The sequence below is a fragment of the Gadus macrocephalus genome, chromosome 23 (genome assembly GCF_031168955.1).
Source record: "Gadus macrocephalus chromosome 23, ASM3116895v1".
Taxonomy (NCBI): domain Eukaryota; kingdom Metazoa; phylum Chordata; class Actinopteri; order Gadiformes; family Gadidae; genus Gadus; species Gadus macrocephalus.
The window spans coordinates 18,660,090-18,681,258 of record NC_082404.1 but is presented as its reverse complement, the minus strand read 5'-3'; the positions used below and the strand labels follow the sequence as shown (position 1 = coordinate 18,681,258).

The 21,169-nt window shown below is 50.7% G+C and overlaps 1 protein-coding gene across 1 annotated transcript in view; it reads left to right on the top strand.

The window, feature by feature from the left end:
- drosha (drosha ribonuclease III) overlaps nucleotides 1–14,153 on the top strand; it is a 53,920-nt gene extending 39,767 nt beyond the window's left edge. Inside the window, exons 17-21 of the mRNA XM_060045794.1 lie at nucleotides 6,686–6,824; nucleotides 7,258–7,318; nucleotides 8,046–8,105; nucleotides 11,269–11,368; nucleotides 13,919–14,153. Coding sequence (XP_059901777.1) covers nucleotides 6,686–6,824; nucleotides 7,258–7,318; nucleotides 8,046–8,105; nucleotides 11,269–11,368; nucleotides 13,919–14,086 — 528 coding nt within the window. The 3' untranslated portion in view covers nucleotides 14,087–14,153. The remainder of the gene's footprint in view (nucleotides 1–6,685; nucleotides 6,825–7,257; nucleotides 7,319–8,045; nucleotides 8,106–11,268; nucleotides 11,369–13,918) is intronic.
- The last annotated feature ends 7,016 nt before the right edge of the window (nucleotides 14,154–21,169 follow it).

Sequence of the window (21,169 nt, the reverse complement as noted above, 5' to 3'; positions counted from 1 at the left end):
TTGTACGTTGCAAATATGCTTTCGCTCACGTCAATTACCAATTGATCCTTCTACGTCTGCGTCCGCATTCAATTTCTGAAAACATTTCCGAACGGCATCATTGCCATGGGAACGCACGCGCCGACCACAACACTCTGACCTCACCTGATTGAAACTCCTCCCCCCTCCCCCCCCCACTCCTGGCGCCTCTCTGCTCCGATTGGCTGTCTCCCCCCCCCCCCCCCCCCCCACGTCTTCTGACAACTTCTGACAACACACTTACCCGTCCCGACGGCCATGATGGGACCACGCCCCTCCCTCCTGTCTTCTCCCTCTTTTTTCTCCCTCACGGGGGCCCGGGATCAGACCGTTGCCGCGGTGACGGCGAGTACAGGGCGAGGCCCGTTGGATGTCGCGCGCTGACAGCCGGCAGATACCGAGCGCCACGGTGTTTTGTGGCGCCTCGCCTCTTCAAGCCACGCTGCCGTCAACACCTCCCCTCCTCTTCCTGTCTCCGGAGCCCGCCGCGCCCGGGCGCCGCGGGGGGGCGGGTCCACCCAGCCAGTGGGAGTGGCCTCCCCGTTTTTATTTATCCATTTATACACGTGTATATGTGTTATTTCCCGTGTATCACATGGGGCGTGATGGAGAGGGACGGATGGATGTATGGATGGACACACAGACACAGAGACGGACAGAAACACACAGAGACAGACACACCCTTACACACACACGTACACACACCACACACCTTTACACACCCCCTTAGACACACACACACACACACACACGCACATAAACGCAGTCACACAAACACACACACGGATAGAGTATCATGTGGATTGTGTTCTTTTGTGTAGGGAGCTGCGCTTTTAATGCTTCGAACGCACTGCGTTTTGTTTGTTGTTATGCACAATTTTGTTGTTCTTTCGTGAATGGTTTGAACCACGACACAGCCTCAAGGTTTATGTAAAAGCTCCTTTCTGTGCATATTTTTAATGCTTCGTTTTATCTGTATCTATGTACGTCATGGACTGCGTTATCCTTCCCTCTGTCAAATGAAGGTTAATTGAAATGAACTATATCTATACACACGTATGCGCAGTGGACTGAGTATACCCAAGCGCCAGCCCGCTGTGGTCCTATAGTGTGGATGAACCCACACTGTATTCGAAGCGGCCTCTTGCCCTGGAATGGCACGCCTATCATCTCCGTGAGTCATCGGCACGTTGTGTTTGAACCGGCGCCGCGACACGATGCAGGAAGGGAAAACGGAAAGAGCTTGAAGTGGAGAAGGTTTTGACAGCGCTGTCTGATCACAGCCTGTCGTGAACGTCGCTGGGGGCGGTGCTTTTGATGTTTAAAATGAGATTTAGTACAATATCCATTCATTGTTTAGCTTTTGTCCAGAGTGAGTTAGTGGACAGCGGTGGTCGAGGAAATGAACTTTGGGCTAATCTCGCTGTGGCTAATGCAGGCTAGCTAGTTATAGCTATAGTTGCTAGTTAGCTAATTATAACTATAGTTGCTAGTTAGCTAGGTATAGCTATGGTAGCTAGTTAGCTAGATATAACTATAGTAGCTAGTTAGCTAGTTATAGCTATAGTAGCTAGTTAGCTAGTTATAGCTATAGTAGCTAGTTAGCTAGTTATAGTTGTGGCTATAACTATATAGTATTAGTAGCTCTAAAGTTTCTGTAAACTAGTTATAGCTACATCTTTTGTATCCGCAGTTGCACAAATGTGAAATAGTGCAGTGTGTATTCATGAAATATATTTCAGTCAGATAAAGTCGGCTTCTCCGATTATGTAGGCTACGAACCGGAACAAAGATGGTGAAAGATAACAAAACTCAAATGTTAATGAAGTTATAGAGTTGCCTTTTAATATTTCCCAGGGTTAATGAAATGATGGTCTTCCCCCCAAAGGGGCACATTATCGTATTAATGATTGTGTTTTAATAAAGGTATTCTTAGTTTTCCCCTAACTGTGGGAAAAAGATCGGAACATCGCCAGATCAGCACATTGTCTGCCTACATTGAGGAATTCCTCGTCTGAAAGAGGATCTGACACACACACACACACACACACACACACACACACACACACACACACACACACACACACCGGTGAAATGCAGGAGGCGGATGTAGCAGTTGGAGAGCGCCGTACACTACAGTGAACCTCCCGCCTCACGTGCACTCTCCTAAGCCCCCCCCCCACGTGCACGGCTCTGCTCTTCCCTCCCGCCCGCCTCCGCTGCGGCCCTGGCCTCTTTGAAGCCTCTCTTCTGAGAGGCTGCCCATTAAAGATTTAAAGTGTGTGCGTGTGTTGTTTGTCTTTGCGTGCGTGTCTTTGCATGAGCAAAGTTTCTCCGCTACACGTCGATGTGTGTGTGCATGCACGATGCCGATATTCATTGCACGGTTCTGGTGTGCAAGTACATGGGGATTATGTGCGCGTGCACGGTTGTGATATGCGAGCGCACGGGCCGATGTGGGCGTGCACGGCGCCGATGTGGGCGTGCACGGGCCGATGTGTGTGCCCGTGCACGGTGCAGATGTGTGTGTGCACCAAGTGTCAAATGGGGCTCAGCCAACCGGAGACGGCCTAACAATATACATCATCATTACAAGCCGGCGGGACACATTTTTGTTTGCATTAATTTCGGCGCAAGTACAGTTTTCAGTCTGCTATCCGTAGCCATCCCATTGTCTGGGATTCATGATACCCTTGCGTCTTGTCTGCATAATCAATTATGTGTATCCTTATTTTATTCCATTATTGCTTTCCTGCGGTACTTTTTCTCTTTCTGCCGCCTACATCCGAGTCCGAAAGCTGTTCCTGAGCGGATGCCACCTACGGTATCATCATCACGCATTCTTCTCTCCACTTGCAGATGGACATTACTTTTGTGCCGCGATTCTTCCACAATAGTTCTCCAATGGCAACAAAGCCGGTAACTTTTGGAGAGGGGTGCAGCAGGAGGGGGGGGTCCTACTCACCCATTAGCACCGAGCTCACCCCCCCGGCTCAGCCTTGTTGACCGCGGTTGACGTTGGGCGAAGAGGCCGCCTCGCCCAGGACTTTAATAATTCACCCGTACACGAGTCCGCTGCCCCGCCTCTGATCTCCTTTGTTTGCACCCAGCTTTGTGTTCGTGTCTGTGTGTGTTTGTGTCTGTGTGTGCGTCTGGGCGTGTGCGTGTGTGTCGTTCTTGATGTTGGTGTTTTCGTGCTCTGCCTCCCTGCTTCCCTCTCAGTCAGTCAGAGTTGAAGAGTTTTGTAGTTTTTTTTTCTTTGTTTCGTTTTATTAAAACATTTCAACTTTGGCCAAGTTTGACGTGGCGGAGTGGGAAAGGCGGTTTGTTTCAATCACGGGGGTCTCTCTCCCCCCTCTCTCCTTTTAATCTTTCTCCCGGTCTCTGTCTCTTTCCTCTCTCTCTATCTCTCCGTCTCTCTTCCCCCTCCCTCCTTTCATCTTTCTCCCTTTCTCTCTGTCTCTCCCGCCCTCTCTCCTTTTCATCGCTCTTTCTATGTCTCTTTCCCCTTTCATCTCTCCCTCCCTACCTTTCTGTCTCCCACTCTCTCTCTGTCTCTCTATCTGTCCTTTCATCTCTCTCTTCTCCCATCTTTCTGTCTCCCTGTCTCCCTCTATCTCTCTCCCCTCTCTCCTTTTATGTCTCCCTTTCTCCCTGCCTCTCATTTCCCTCTCTCCTTTCATCCGTCTCCCTATCTTTCTCTCTCTCCATAACTTGGTCCCTCCCTCTCTATCTCTCCCCTCTGTCCTTTCATCTCTCTCCTCCCATCTTTCAGTCTCCCCCAGCCCCCCCGCTGTGCGAGGGTGGGAGTGTAGCTAGCGGCGGCTACGCTAGCGGGTCTTTATGAACCCCATTGCACGCTAGCAGTAATGACATAGCTGATTACGTTCTGGGCCTCCCAGGCAGTGTGCCCGTCGCTTTGCCAGCCCAGGGATCCTCTTTCTAGTTATCTCTGGCAAGTGTTGAACCCCTCCCCACTCATCTTCCTTCTCTCTCTCTCTCGTTCTCCCGTTCTCTCTCGCGTTCCATCTTTCTCGTTTTCTCAGTCTCTTGTTTTTGTTCTCTCTCTCTCTCTCTCTGTCTCTGTCTCTCTCCCTCACTCTCTTGCTCTCTCTCTCTCTCCCTCACTCTCTTGCTCTCTCTCTCTCCCTCACTCTCTCCCTCACTCTCTTGCTCTCTCTCTCTCTCTCTCTCTCTCTCTCTCTCTCTCTCTCTCTCTCTCTCTCTCTCTCTCTCTCTCTCTCTCTCTCTTCCCCCCCCCCCCCTTTCTCTCTCCTCTCTCTCTCTCTCTCTCTCTCTCTCTCTCTTTCTCTCTTTCTCCCTCTTTTTCTCTCTTTCTCTCTCCTGTTAATTCCCACTTCAGCCAATGAGAAGGGGCATGGCGGCAGGGGGGGCAATCGGGTGTTATTCCCACTCCACTCTGTAATCCGGAGAAAATTAACTAAATTTGTCCGGACTTCCGTCAAACTCACTGGGCGCCGGCGCGCGCATGTGCACTGAGGAACGGCGCCGGGTTGTTCAGACGCTTTGTGTTGGTGCTTTTGCCGTTTATAATATATCCGAGGAGATGTTGTTGCCTTGGCGTACGACAACTCTAGAATCCTGCTATGTTGTACGCGTTGTTCACACATTGTCAACAAGACGATGCTGCCAGTCCCAAGGACAAAGTATAATGTTGTGTTTACTTATTTATTTGGCCGCCCGAAAAAAAAAGAAGCCGTTTTACTACCGCTGAAAATCATAAACGCTGTGGAGTTCTCTCTCTCTCTCTCTCTCTCTCTCTCTCTCTCTGTCTCTGTCTCTCTGTCTCTCTGTCTCTCTGTCTCTCTCCATTCTCTCTCTCTCTCTCTCTCTCTCTCTCTGTCTCTCTGTCTCTCTGTCTCTGTCTCTGTCTCTGTCTCTGTCTCTGTCTGTCTCTCTCTCTCTCTCTCTCTCTCTCTCTCTCTCTCAGAACTGTTTCCTTCAATTGCACAGACCTTTCTCTGTTTGTTTATCTTGCCCTCTCCCCCCCCCCCCCCCCGTCTCTCTCTCTCTGTTTCCCTTCCCCCCGTCTCCCTCGTTCTTTCCCTCCCGTTCTCTCTCCCCCTCCCTCCCTCAGAGTGACTATAAATATTGAAGGCACTGTGTTAACGCCTCCCATGTACATCTCATCGGAGCTTGAAATTGAGTTGAAGTCGGGCAGACGGGGAGACGAGCGTTCTGCAAACGCCCCAGCCCGGCGACGACTCCTCGTCGGCGCCGGCAGTTTTTATTTCATCTTCTTCCCTTTTTTTCTTTCTGCTGAGATTAACATTACCCGCCTAATACAAGATTGATAGCGCCCTGACGTATCCCCCACTGAGCTTTATCTCCCCCTCTCCATTCCCTCCCCCCTCCCTCTGTCTCTACTCCCCCGACGAGGGAGCTAACTTGTGAGGGAGTGGGGGGGGGGGTGGAGGTGGTGGTGGGGAAGGGTGGTGCACGCACCCCGCCCCCCCCGCACCCTCTAGCATCCCCCCCCCCCCCCACCCTACCCCCCACCCTACCCCCCCCCCCCCCCTTTTCTGGAGGCACTGCAGTTTTGTCCTTCTTTGAAAAGCAAAAGACAAACGCGTCGGCCTAATGCCTTCTCCTGGAGGGCTGTGCTTCTGCCTTCCCCCGCACTATTAGGGCCCATTGATTTATCTCCCCGTTACCTCCGCTAACAGGTATTAAAAGTTAAAGTCATTAACTTCCCCGAGAGGGTAGTGGCCTTCCGTTTGATCAGCGCTTAGTGTGTGCGTGTTTGTTTTCTGTCAACAAGCCCGCGAGGAGTAGCCTTACTTATGTCTCTTGTTAAATGCAGCCCTGGTAAGCTCCCTCTCCCTCGCTCTCTCTCTCTCTCTCTCTCGCATTATTGCGCTCTCTCGTTTTTGCTCTCTCTTTCTTTTTCTCCTTTACACCTTCTCGTTCTCTCTCTCCCTCTCTCGTCTCTGAAATAACACAGAGGGTGTTGAGTTTTGTTGGCCCACTCTCTCACAACTGCGTCCTTCTGATGCATAGTCTCTCCATCTTGCTAAATTTCTCTCCCTCTCTCCCGCCCTTTCTCTCTCTCTTTGTCCGGCCCCCTCTCTCTCTGCTATTTCTCAGGCCTGGTGCTGAGTCTACATTATTGGATGGGTTTTGGGCACTGTAGCCGATGGGGCTGTTTGTAATTGGTCATTAGCCAAGAGTGGACATTGGAAAGAAGTCCATCTCGCGAGTAGTGGAGGTGAACGTTGTTAACCGGCCGCCTGACAGTGGGATTGCAGATACAGGATAGCCTCACAGGGCTCAACATCTGTCACCATCCACGTTTAACCTTGGCTTTTCTCTTTTTTTCCTTCCCTGTTGTGTTGTCTTCCTCTCCCTCTTTTCTCGTCTCCTCTTATCTCCCCTTCTCCCTCTCTACTCTCCTCCTCCCCTCCTTTATTCTGTTCTGTCTCTCTTTCTCTCATCTTCTCACCCTCCCTTATCCCCTCTCCCATCTCCTCCATTCTCCTCTTCTTCTCTCCTTTCCTCTGCCCTATCTTTTCTCTCTTCCTCTCTCTCCCTCCCTTATCTCCTCTCCTACCTCCTCCCCTGTCCTCCCCGCTCTCTCTTCCTCTCACTAATCTTCTCTCCCTCTCTCCCCCATCATGCCCTCCCCCCCTCCCCCTCATCTCCCCAGCTGGCCATGACCCACCCCAGCCACCACCTGAACTTCGGGATGAACCCGGACCACGCCCGCAACTCCCTGTCCAACTGCGGCATCCGCCAGCCCAAATACGGAGACCGCAAGGTCCACCACATGTACATGAGGAAGAAGGGTGAGGGCCACTCCTCGCTCTCGCTCTCGCTCTCGCTCTCGCTCTCTCTCTCTCTCTCCCTCCCCCTTTCTGTCTGTTGGTGCTTTAATGGCAAAACAAAAGTATGGCAGATAACGCAATTATCGTTTTTAGGACGACATGAAATAATGAACTGTCAAATCATTGTAATGTATATTCTAAATAATTCTAATCTAAAGTCTCGCAAAAAGGAGGGTCTTGTTTGTTTATGTACCCGAGGAAAAGAGTGTAAATCTCTAGAACGAATCTCTCATCGCTCACCTCCCCACCTGTCTCTCTCACCCTCCCTCTCTCACCTCAACCCCCTCCCCATCTCTTTCTCTCTCACCCCGCCTTTCCCTCACCCCCCCGCTCTCTCTATGTCTCTCGCCCTCCCTCTCCCCCCCACTCTTTCTATTCCCATCTCCCTCTCCAGGTATCAACACCTTGATAAACATCATGTCCCGCCTGGGCCAGGATGACCCCTCCCCCTCCAGGTGAGTGTGTGGGCGGGCCGGGGGGGGGAGCATGAGTGTGTGTGTGTTGGGGTGGGGGGGGGGGGTCGCCATCCCTCACCCCGCAGGGGCGGAGCTAAGCGACGGGCGTCTTGTGATTAATCCGTTCCGCCGTCCCTGCTGACAGGGAAATTAACTCTGGCTGGGCTTCAAACTAGCGTCTCGGTGGAATAATGAGCTCATCTTAAGGAAGAAAGTCTCAAGTTATTAGGGAGAGTGAAGCGTTGTGTGTGTGTGTGTGTGTGTGTGTGTGTGTGTGTGTGTGTGTTTTTTTAAGCCTTGAGCAATGCACATCTCTATTAGTATAATTAGGGAATCCACGTGTTTTTTTTTACACTCGTATTGACGCCCAGATCTGGGTTGAAAGCTCAATTCCTGAAAGCCCCTACATGCTCATGAATGTTAATATTCACGAGAAGCCTCTATTTAATGTGTGTATTAGCGCTCCTTGATTTGCTAGGTTTGTTGTGTGTGTGTGTGTGTGTGTGTGTGTGTGTGTGTGTGTGTGTGTGTGTGTGTGTGTTGTATGGCGTTTACGTCAATGTTAATATTCACAAGAAGCCTCTCCTATGTGATGTGTGTATTACGGTTCCTTGGTTTGCAAGGTTTGTTGTGTCTGGGGGCGTGTGTGTCTGCGTGCATGCATGTGTGTGTGTGTGTGTGTTTCTTGTTGCTGTGTCTCACTGCCCCCCCCGCCCCTGTCCTCCAGGATCAACCATAACGAGCGCCTGGAGTTCCTGGGAGACGCCGTGGTGGAGTTCCTCACCAGGTGAGACCGCCACGCCACGTCTCTGATTCACCCTGACACCACCCCCCGTATAGGATGGAGGCCGGCCTGTACAGTCACTCTCTCTTTCCTCAGAGTCTCCTTCGTTCTCTGGCTCTGTATCTCTCTTTCTCTCTCCTTGTCTTTCTGTTTCTCTGTGCCTCCTTATCTCTCCCTCTTCCTCTTCATCGCTCTCTTTCTCACTCCCTGTCTTTCGCCTTCTCTGTGTCGTCCTATCTCTCTCTTCCTCTTCATCGCTCTCTTTCTCGCTCCGTGTCTTTCGCCTTCTCTGTGTCGTCCTATCTCGCTCTTCCTCTTCATCTCTCTTTCTCACTCCCTGTCTTTCGCCTTCTCTGTGTCGCCCTATCTCTCTCTTTCTCACTTCCTTTCTTTCACTTTCTTTTTCTTCTGTGTCTCCCTATCGCACCCTCTTCATCTCTCTTTCTCCCTACCTGTCTTTCTCTTTCTTTGTTGTTTCTCTATCTCCCCCGTTGTCTCTGCCCCCCACACCTTTTTCTCTCGCTACTTCTCTCTCATCTTATTCCTCTCACTATCTCAGTACGTCCCTCCCGCTCTGACTCTGTCTCTCCTGTTTTCCCTCGGTCTCTCACCCGCTCACCTCTCTCCCCCTCTCCCCCTCTGCCCATCCCTAACTGACTTCACGTCGGCCCCACATCTATCCAAGCCGGTGATGTTCTGGTAATTGGGACTGCGGTGTGATATATGAATATATGTGTAATATGTTTTCTCTCCTTTCTCCTATTCTTTTTAATGAATGCTCTTAAATTATCCATGACACTGCTCAATTAGCCGTCTGCGTTGGCAGCGCTGTTATTGACTAGAGGGTCAGGGGGGGGGGGGGGGGGGTGGGGCTTGGGGGCGCGCCGCACTTACCTATGCGCGGCTTTAATTATATCACGTTATTATTAGCTTCTCGAGCCGCTCTGGCTGCCTGGCCGGCTGGCTGACTGGGCTAGCTAGCCCGTCGCAGCGGCTCTCTCCCTCTACAGAACAGAACAGGGGGTCTTGTGTGGTTGCCATGACTGCTGTCGTACACGAATACATCAGAACAAATCAGGCACTTCTCGAGGGTTAAGATCTGGATTATTATAGATTTTTAATTGGTTAGATTTCTTATTGTTTTGATATTTTTAGTATTATGTTATTACCTGATTACCTCAGATACACGCACACACGCACACACACACACACACACACACACACACACACACACACACACACACACACACACACACACGTGTCAATCACACAGCGCTAGGCCAGCCATCATTAAGATAATTGACTGGCAATGCCCCAAGCAGACTCTGTTCCACCTTCCTCCAGCCAGATCTCAGAATGGTACGGCTCTACGGACTTCGGTTTTATACACTGCCTTTCCAGCCGTCTGTGGCCACTCCAAAACCGTTCACAATCACAAGCAGCGAGGGCAGGATTAAACTTAGCAAGGTCAGCAGTGGTTGGAGTACGGTCGGTGAGCCTTGCCAAGGGACACCGCAACGCTTAAGTAAGAGGAAGAGAGGGCATCATACCAGCGGCCCTCTTGTAGCCCGTGTCACCGCTGACTCTCCCGCGGTTGGTCGCCGGCCAAACGGACGGAGGTGTAGAGCGGAGGACGAGACGGAGGGAGGGAGAGCGACGGTGAGAGAGGGGGACAGGGAGGGGAGGTAGAGAGAGGAGCAGCGAGTTCAAGGGAGGGAGGGGAGAGAGAAGAGCGCGATTGAGAGGGCAAGGCATAACATCAGATGGGTTTGGATTCCCTGCCAAGTGTCGAGGCTTGTGTTTATTTATTTATTTGGTGTGTTCGCTGTTAAAAACTCTGCGTTTACCTTTTTTTTTTCCGAACGGTTGACCGCAGTCAAAGTTTTCAATTTGCGCCGGAGCAACTGAATTATGAAGTGCACCATTCATGGTCCGATCCTTTTGTGAGCGCTTATTGGCAGTTTCTTTAGGAGCCGTCCTTGCTCTGTGCAACTCGCTGCTCCCAATGACTGACAGACACACATGCACATGCACACACACAAAGACATGCACATGCACACGCGCACCTTGAACAAACAACCCCTCTCGCATGTTTGTTTTGCACGTTCTGCATATTCAATCAATATGGACCACGCTAAATGTTATTTTCTTGAAAAGGTCAGGAAATATATTCACAAACGGTTCTGAACAAACACAAATTCTCCATTCCTGGGTAAAAAAGTACTTTGTAACCTGAATGGTACATTCTAGATGAGAAAATACAAAAATTGACACACAAAAGAAGGCAAATACTGCTGTTTGCGATTACTTTTAATTCGACAAAAAGTGAGATTTATAAATACCAAGTGTTGTTTGCGCCGCAAATCAGCCTTGAACGCTTGATAAATAGTCTAAACAAAAGAAAAACTGACAAACAGGACGCCATCTGCTTTTTCTCTCCCTTTCTCTCTCTCTCTCGCTCCCTGTTTTACGATTGATTAGGAATGACGGAATTAAACGGCCGAGCTTTAACTCAAATTAAATCAAATGGCGCGGTTTGAGAGATGTGGACGCGGTAATGAGAATGGAGAACGGGGCCCAACTGGAGCCCAGCTGGGGCGCCGGAGCATCCAAGCCCGTCACGGGGGCCTCTCCCGCAGGGGCCCGTGGTGGGGGGGCAACGAGGAAGACCGTGACGAGCACCAGGGGATTATGTTGTTCTGGGGGAAAAGGTGTTCGTAGGGAAGGGTTTATGGTGATTAAAGAGGATACAAAGGGGTCGTCCGTGTGGGTTCAGTCGGAGGGATGCTGTCTAGACGGTGTACCGCCGGTTGTAATCTGAAAGGCTTTGACAGAGTTTTTGGATTTTTAATGGTGACAACATCTCGACTGTGTTTTTGTGTGTGTGTGGGCTGGTGGGTGGTCGGAGGCAATGACAACATCATAGTCCGTTCCTACAAATGTTTGTATCGCTGAATATTTATAAACTGAATTATTTACTTAGAATTGATTGCGGGAGGCCCAGGTATGTTTTGTTCTGTCGTTGGCTATTGTTGCCATCGCTCACATGAGAAGTGAATCAAAGGGTTGTACTTTCACTTTCGGTTTTACTTTTGGTTTCACTTTCAGTTGCGAACCCTACCACGGATATCGTTTGGTGGCTCACTGCCCTCTTTCCCCTCTGCAGCGTCCACCTGTACTACCTGTTCCCCTGCCTGGAGGAGGGCGGTCTGGCCACCTACAGGACCGCCATCGTGCAGAACCAGCACCTGGCCATGCTGGCCAAGGTAAACATGACCTCCGACACTTAAGACGACAGCATGCCCAGCTCAGACGGCTTGAGGGGTGACTACACAACACGGTTCTCCGACACCACCGCCACCCCCCCCCCCCCCCCCCCCCTTCCCCTCCCTACTGCTGTGTTGGTCCGTGTCTGGCTCTTTGTCCGTCTCTCAGGGGGCCTCCCTGGCCCGGCGCCGTTTGGACGTAGTAATCACGGCTAAGCGGTTGAGTGTATACGAGTTCGGCCGGGGTCGCCTCATGTCAGCGGAGTGCCCCTATTGGTCGAACTCGCTGTTGTTTAGCACTACTAGCCGGACCCCCACACACCCCTACTACTCCCTCCACCACTCGGACTCTCAGACGGACTCACAGGCGCGCCTGAGCGGGGGAAAAAACAACAACAACAACAACCACCATAACAACGACAATAATCGTCCCCGCGATGAGTAGAAAGCAATTAAAAAACTTGAATCTCTTTATGTCCCTCCCCGCTGAAAACAAAGGCAAACGCTGTGCGCGGAAATAAGCATCAGCTCCGTTAAGCGCGTTCGTCCGCTCGTTACAATCTAGCCCGGGCGTGCGGCGATAGAGCGCGGGAGCGACGGCGTCAGACGCTGCCAAGTCTGTTTACCGGGCTCTCTTCTGAAGGGCCTTCTGCTCGCAAACACTCGCAATTATCCCCACAAAAAAGGAGCATCTTCGCGCCGGGCCACTTCAGTCGGATGTTCGCCGCGCGGTTCCCCCTCGAGTTGTGGGTATTTATGGGTTGTGATTTAATTTCGGCACGCGGACGCGGGGGGTGGGATACCACCAGCAGTTAGCAGCCGTAATTAAAGCGCACCCTGGCTGTTTCCTGCCCGCTCCTCTTCTGTGGTTCCCCGCCAATAAAAGTCGAGTTGGGCTTCTTTCGGCTGGGCTCAGGAAAACAATGTGGGGAGGGAAGGGGGGGAGGAGAAAGTTTGAAGTGACCCGCGGCGCGTCAGAAGTATTTAAAAACATGCATTTGCATAAAATACAACCGACGAGGCATGTTTGTTTGGGGTTTTATTTAGATATTCCAAAACTTTTTTTTTTCCCCGTGAAAGTGCGGCAGGGAGATTTATCAGTTGTGCTAGTCGACGCGCGTGTGCGTACACAAACACACAAACACGCAGGCACGCACAGGCACACACAGACACACACAGACACACACAGACACACACAGGCACACACACAGACACACACAGACACACGCAGGCACGCACAGGCACACACAGACACACACAGACACACACAGGCACACACAGGCACACACAGACACACACAGACACACACAGACACACACAGACACACACAGGCACACACAGACACACACAGACACACGCAGGCACGCACAGGCACACACAGACAGACACAGACACACACAGGCACACACAGGCACACACAGACACACACAGACACACACAGACACACACAGACACACACAGGCACACACAGGCACACACAGACACACACAGACACACACAGACACACACAGGCACGCACAGGCACACACAGACAGACAGACAGACAGTGAGACAGACACTTAAAAGCGGACTCGGACGCACACATTCAAATGCACACGCAAGCAACACACCTACACTTAGACACTACACAACACATACACACAAACTAGGACATGTGTTGTCCTTGAACACTCTGCAGTCGAGCATTCACTGCCTTGTCCAAGGGTAAGGCGGGGGAGGAAGGGTCTCCCTCCCTATCAACACATCCACCATCAACTCATTAAATATTAACACAAATTCCCTTTACAAAGATTTGGGCAAAGTCGCACACAAGAAAAGCCCTTTTCCCCATTCATGCGGCGTTTCCAGCTCGCCACATTTATTTTATTTTTGTTCCACGAAACACTGAGATTGAAGGTCATCACTGGACCACTTCCACATTCATCCCCGGATAATCCCACTTGCGAACGTACGCACACGCGGGCCCGCACTCCGTCCCACCGGGGCGTTGTGCGTGAGTAAGCGCACGTGTGTAGGCTGGCTCACTGCGTCCCGCCACAGCTGGACCGCGAGCGGACACATCTGTCAGGGCGACAGAGTGGAACCTTTTCTTTCATTTTGCATTTTTTCTCCCTCCAATGAAGGGGTGCAATCTCCCGATTTCCCCCGAGTCTTGCGGCCGTTCTCCCCACGTATTTACCTCGTTCTCAGCGGAGCGTCTATGAAAATGTGCGCCACCAAAGACGCCATTACCCTTGAAGTAGGCCATTATGGCAGCGCTTTGGGCGAGGAATTGCCATCCTGAATGTTTCAGATTTCCCTATCCCCCTGTCCCCCCTCTCTTTCTCTGACTTTTTCTCTCTTTCTCTCTCTCGCTCTCTTATCTTTCACTCTATACCTCTCTGTCTCTCTCTCTCTCCCCCTAATCATCTGACTCCCTCTCTCCCCCTCTATTTCTCTCTCTCTCTCTCTCTCTCTCTCTCTCTCTCTCTCTCTCTCTCTCTCTCTCTCTCTCTCTCTCTCTCTCTCTTTCTATTTATCTCACTATTTCTCTCTTTCTCTCCTTCCAAGAAACTGGAGCTGGATCGGTTCATGCTGTACGCCCACGGACCGGACCTGTGCCGCGAGTCGGATCTCCGCCACGCCATGGCCAACTGCTTCGAAGCCCTCATTGGTGAGCCCCCCCCCCCCCAGAACAGGACTACGCTGAAGTGGGTGCCGTGCCTCAAAAGGAGATGATTTGAAACAGACATACCGTGTTCGCGGCGCTGCCATCTGCAGAGATTTCGGCAGCTACGAAAAATCCAGGGGGGCGAGTGTGGGAGAAGTTCAGGTGTGCGCTCGTTTTCGCCACGAAAACCGGGGCTGTAGTGTGTGTGTTGGTGTGTCGGTGATGTGGCTCAGCCCACTGACATGCAGGTAGCAAAGGCATGGCAGCGCACAGAGAAACCCACCTGTGCCCCCATCCGTTCCCCCTCTTCCAACACGCTTTGCTAATGCTAAACACTACAAGATACACATTGACAACTGGGGACAGTAGACGGGAAACAGCGATGTGTTCGAACAGAAATAAACACCAACGGGAATAAATGGTTAGTTAATGGACTGCATTTATGTAGCGATGTATGGTAGATGTATAAAGGGAAGAAGAGCTAAAAGGGTAAACAAATATTTATAGTTTAGTGGACTGTTTTGTAGGCCGGTGTATGCGATTACTTTGTGGTGCCATTCAAAGACACTAGGTGGTGCATATGCCTTGAATATCGTGTGTGTGTGTGTGTGTGTGTGTGTGTGTGTGTGTGTGTGTGTGTGTGTGTGTGTGTGTGTGTGTGTGTGTGTGTGTGTGTGTGTGTGTGTGTGTGTGTGTGTGTGTGGCTCTGTAAATAGCTGCAGTGCACCTCCCATTAAGAAGGTCTTCTGTTTTGGACACATTAAGCAACGTCATTGATCTCTCGAGATGTGGTTTGACCTCTGGCAGTAGGAAATTCCCTAGAGACACATACACACACACACACACACACACACACACACACTATTGTGCGGTGATAAGAAACCCCAGCTACACTCACAAAGCAAAGCACATGGCAACACACACCACAACCAACCTTGCTTGCTGCTATCCTCGTTATTAGAATCCCTTGTTAGGACACCAGGAAATAAATGCATGCACAATACACACACACACACACACTTCACGTCGCTGGTGCTGTATCATTGTAGAAAGCGGTTGTCTCTTCTGTCTCATAGTACACCGTCATCAAGACTTAATTCAGCTGAACCTGAGGCCTCTGTCTTGATATCCGTCCGTCTGTATGACTGTCTTTCTCTCTGTCCCTCCATGTCTGTCTCTCCTTCTGTTTCTCCTTTTCTCTGTCCCTCCCTCGCTCTGTCTCTCCATCTCTCTTTCTTTCTCTCTCTCCCGTCCCCCATATCTGTCTCTCTCTCGCGGCCTTTCGCTCTCCATCAGTCCCTCTCTTTTTGTCTCCCCTGTCCCTATCCGTCTCTCTCTCACTCTCTCTCTCTCTGTCTCTCCCTCTCTCTTCGTCTGACTCTATAGCTGTGTACTAAATTCAAGTGAATTTTAAGCAAACTTTTGAAAAGCTGCAAAAAAGAAAATGTGAATCAGGCGTGATTCCATCAACTGAATAAACTAGGCTAGACAAAGCGTTCTTCCGTCGGTGGTTGGCGGTAAAGGCTACGTTACGCATCGCTTGTGTTAAACAGTAGAAGTAGAGGTTGCGAACCGGAGGCAAAATAAATTAAATGACGAATCATTTTGAATTTAATTTCGGATTTCCTCGTAGCATTCCGTTGCTGTTTTCCATTAAAAAAGTCTGTGATGTTTATTTCATGGATGAGGCTGAGGAATATGTGGTTCTTCTCTTCGGGCCACAAGTTGACCTCCCAGTTGTTGGAACCAGCCCTGTTCTTGCATTGGCATCCCCGGATAGACCTACAGAGGAAACAGCTGATCAGTCATGTTACTTAAATTTCCGCTGTGTGTCAGAAAAGGCTTTTCAATCTCAAGGCAAAAACCACCTCAAGCGACCGTACCTTTTTGTTTTTTAGTGCCATTTCCATCAACCTTTTACTAAAGCACTTCAAAATGCACTTAAAAATTCATTGATGAATCACTGAACCACTGTCTCTCACTGTCAGTCTCTCCGTCCATATCACTCTTTTCTGTCTCCATCTTTGATGATCTGTTTGGACATCCGGCTCTAGAGATCAACCTTCTGCTAATTGTAGCAATCTCCATCCGTCCCCTGCGTTCCCTGTTTTGTCTCCATCTCTTATTCCATGGACTCCCTCCCTCCCTCTGCCCCACACACTCTGCACCATCTTTGAGGCGTTTCTTTTGTAGCTATTTCTTCATCTTTAATCTTTCATTTAATGAAAGAGTTTGAGTTGCAGGGTGGCGCAGAGAGGAGAACCCAGGAGGAACGGCTGTCATCGTTGAATAGGCGGCTGACAGTTATGAATCAGTACTTCATAGCGCACACACGCGTAGATGCAAGCATACACACACGCGCGTAGTTGCAAGCATACACACACGCGCACACACACACACACACACGCCTACAAACACACACGCGCGTATGCATCCACATGAACACAACACATGCACAGTTTTTATAAATCTCGCTTTTTATCTGGCACGCTGTTTCAAATTTCCACACACAAACTCTTTCCTGTGTACATATTTGCAGTCAAACACTCATGCATGCACAAAGCCAAGTTATTTTTTTTATCTCTCGCTCCCTCACACACAATTACAGACAGACGCAGAGTCGTACTCGCACACAACACGCACCACGCACACGCACATACATGCACATACACACACATAAACACACGCATCATCTTTTAATCTCAACACAAACACACTCACACTCCCTCTTCCTGGTACACACACACACACACACGCACCTGCCTGCCAGGTGTCATGCAGATCCCTGTGTGTGTGTGTGTGTGTGTGTGTGTGTGTCTTGAACCCCCCCCTCCCCTTCCCGACAGTGACACTGTCATCACAAGGTGTTCTGTTTCTCGGCTCAACTCAAAGGCCTCCTTGCTCGTCTGTTGTTGTCTATCTGTCTATCCATTCTCCTCCTCCTTCTCCCTCCTTTTGCCCCCTTTCCAGCTCCCTTCATGTTCCTCCTTCTCTTCTCCCTCCTCCTCCTCCTCCTCCTCCTCCTCCTCCTCCTCCTCCTCTTCCATCTCCTTATGCACCCTTTCCAGCTCCCTTCTTGTTCCTCCTCCTCCTTCTCCTCTCCCTCCTTCTGCACCTTTTCCAGCTCCTTTCTTATTCTTCCTTCTCTTCTCCTTCCTCCTCCTCCTCCTCCACCTCTTCCCCATCTTGTCCCTTCTTCTCATTGCTCTGGTTCTTGTCTCTTATTGCTGGACAGCAGTGTCCCGTCAACTCACGCTGTCAGTCTGTCAGCTTTGTTTTCCCTCCACCATGACCCCACCACACACGAATGCATATGCACACGCACACACATGCACACACATGTCGCACACACACACACACACACACACAGACACAGACACAGACACACACACACACAGACACAGACACAGACACAGACACACACACACACACACACACACACACACACACAGTGCAAGCACAAACACATACAAAGACATGCCGCATACACACAAACACACACACATGTCGCATACACACACTACACACACAGAAACAGACACACACACACACAGACACAGACACACACACACACACACACAGTGCAAGCACAAACACATACAAAGACATGCCGCATACACACAAACACACACACTGTGCATACACACACACACACTGACTCATCCAGAAAGAGCTCACGAACATACGCCTCACTACATACCCCTGTGGACATCAGCAGCACATACGCCCAATCACATCCAGACACACACACATCCAAGAACATCATGCACACACACACCCATACAAACGACCCATGAGTCATCTGTATACTCATCATGCACCTGTAGCTACTTGCACACCCACACAGGAATATGAATGATCCCACAGCGCGCACCCACACCCCCCACCCGCCATCCTGTGCCCTCCTGGATGGAGAACTCTTAGCGCTCTCCTGCACGAAGGGCTTTGAATGGAGTGCGGTACGCAAATCTTTGTCGGAGCGTATTTATGAGTGTGTTTTGTTGTTTGCGTGATTTTGTTGGTCTGTGGGAGGGGTCCGTATGTGTGTCGGCCCTTATGTGTGTCTGTGTGCGTGTGCATGTCCGTGGTTGAATGCATATGTTTGTCGGTTTTTTCTGCGTGTGTGTGTGTGTGTGTGTGCGCATGCAGTGTTCACACGCATGTGTGCAGAGAAGGGATATGAGGGTTATAACATCATCACGTCTTCTTTTTTTTTTTTTGCCTCTGAGTAGGGATGTGTATGTGTGTGTGTTGACCTCTGCGTTATTTGTTTCTGTGGTGATCCTCCCCACTGTATTAGAGGCAGCAGATAATGTGCTGCTTTGCATTGCCCTGAGAGGGGGAGAGAGAGAGAGAGAGGGAGTGAGGGGGGGAGAGAGAGGGGGGAGAGCGAGGGGTAGGGAGAGGGGGGGAGAGCGAGGGGTAGGAGAGGGGGGAGAGAGGGGTAGGGAGAGGGGGGGAGAGCGAGGGGTAGGGAGAGGGGGGAGAGAGAGGGGTAGGGAGAGGGGGGAGAGAGAGTGGTGGTGAAAGTAGGAGAGAGAGAGAGAGAGAGAGGGGGGAGAGAGGAGAGAGAGGAGCGAGAGAAAGGGGGAAAAGAGAGTTCTAGACACTGACTGAATGACTTTCTGCTTACCCTGAGGCAAGGCTAGCCCTGAAGCTCTGCTGTTCTCTGGCCTGCCTGGCGTTTCAGGTCGCGGCAGAATGGTGGGCAGTGTGTTGGAGAAAAATGAAGAAAAATAAATAAATGCGAAGGCATCTGCAATTCTAATGGAGACGTGGCCAGCGACCCTGAATAATTCAGAGTGTTGAATGGAATTCTTTCTTTCCCTGTGTGGTCCTCTGTCATTAACTTGTGCAGTGGCAAGGCATTTTCATCCAGCCTCTTTTGGCTCAAAAGGGCCATGAACGAGCTTAACCCCTAGTACTGCTCGCTCTCGCTCTCTCACCCTCTCACTCTCTCTCTTGCTCTCTCTCCCGCTCTTGCTCTTGCTCTCTCTTGCTCTTGCTCTCTCTCGCTCTTGCTCTCTCTCGCTCTTGCTTTTTCTCATTTTTCCCCTCTGTCATTTGCTTTTTCTACCACTGTCTTTATGTCTTTCTCCATCTCTACATATCTCTCAACCTATGTCTCCTTCTCTATCTCTCCATATTTCTCTCCAACTCTAGTGAAAACGTTCCCTCTCTGCCTCTCGTGAAACCTCTTTTCATTGTTGCTCTCTCTCTCTCTCTCTCTCTCTCTCTCTCTGGCGCATTCTCTCTCTGGCGCATTCTCTCTCTCTCTCTCTCTCTCTCTCTCTCTCTCTCTCTCTCTCTCTCTCTCTCTCTCTCTCTCTCTCTCTCTCTCTCCTCTCTCTCTCTCTCTCTCTCAACCTCATACACGCCTTAACTTCTTAATTTGTCGTGGTCCTCATCCCTCAAACACTCCCGTTCTCTCCCAGCTCACTGTTCCTCATCTTTCGAACCCCCCCCTTCTCTTTTCTTTGTCAATGCTGAGGGGTTGTAACGGCCTGCTCACCCCCCCCCCCCCCCCCCTTATCTCCCTTCTTCTCGGGGTCTCACTGATAAGCCCCCCCCTCCCCCCTTCTTATTCCTCTCCCTATCCAATTGGAAGAAAGGTGCAAGCATCGCGCCAGGGGCCGGAAGGACCGTGCCCCTAGTTTCGATGGCGCTCATTTCCGCGTACAGTGGATCTGGCGGATTATTCTGCCGCGGCAGCCGGCACCAGGGACTACAGATGGTGAACCTTTGTGCGGGCGGGCCCTCCGCTTTAAGCTCTTCCTATTAGAAGAATGGAGTTGGGGGGGGGGGGATTATCTCTGACTCGCTGAGCATCAGATTGACGCGAACAACGCCGGCGGTATTAATTCGGGCGAGCGGCGCTTCCTTTGTTAATTGCCCCGGCGGCGTAGGGCGGCAGAGACGGGGGTATTGTGTTTGTGTGTGTGCGTACGGCCCCGGCACTCGATTCCCGCAGCCTCCTGTTTCCCGCTCGGCGCTCTTCATCCTCGTCTTCTTCTTCTTCTTCCTCTTCTCCTTCTTCTTCTTCTCTTGTTTCCGAGACACTCTTTCGGCGGCCTTTGTTCCATGGCCACCTGCTTCGGAGAAACAATACGGCCCCGAAAGGAGTCCGCAGACAATTGTCCAGATGTTTGAGGAAGATGTTTGGTCTCAGAATGGAATCAGCCCGCCGTTGTTTGCGGCTGTGCTGCGATGTTTCCTGGTTTCATATTTCTTTTGGTAGGCGGATGGACGGTGGGGTTGGAGTTATTTTCCATTAATATGTTTCCATCTGTGTCCGGTCATTGCTTGAACCCGTATGAGCCAGACACAGAGAGAGAGAAACGGAGCGAGAGGGAGGCTTAATATATTTCGTTGATGGATTAGAGTCTGAGCGTTTTGAATAATTCATTCTCAGTTATTAATGTGACTGTCAGCTGCTGGTATTTCATATGCCCCGGACCGCGGCTCTTTATTGGTCACTGAAAGTTCCCTACGACAGTGGAATTCTTTATTTCCCAAACATAACATTGTCCGAAGGAGGGAGGGGGTGAGGCCGGGTGAGTCTGCTCCCTCATCACAAACTTTGGAGATTCATAAGTGACTGAGGCTCGCAGTTTTTTGTGCGATTCCATCCAGTGTGACGGGCCCCGCTCTCGGGCCCCTCTCTGCTCTGACCCGTGGTGAATCCATGCGTTACCGTGTGTCCGATGGGAAACGCCTTTTGTGGATCGCACCAGTGAAGCAATTATATGGTTCCTTAAGTCTCGTTAAAGAGCAGCCAGCAGACACATAAAACCTTAACTGCTGGGAGCGACCCAACAACACGTCGGCCCCCAATCACTGCTCCTGATTCGGTCCAATCAGCCCCCTCCATGGTACCGGACAGCGTTTTGCTTCACCGCTGGTGCCGTCCTTAGAAATAACCCATTTTACCACTGGCCGTGATGTTGATTAGCCCGTACTAGCCATTTCAGACGCTTCCTTGTGGAGCATCTCTGGTGGGTCAGCTCTGATGTAGGGGGGGGGGTGGGGGGGGGTAGCCTTGAATGCAATGACGGACACTCGATAATCGATATGAGCCTTCCCAGAGGATTCATCTTGGGACCATACAACAAATTATGCACCAGGGCTTGGGTAGTAGACTGCACTACATT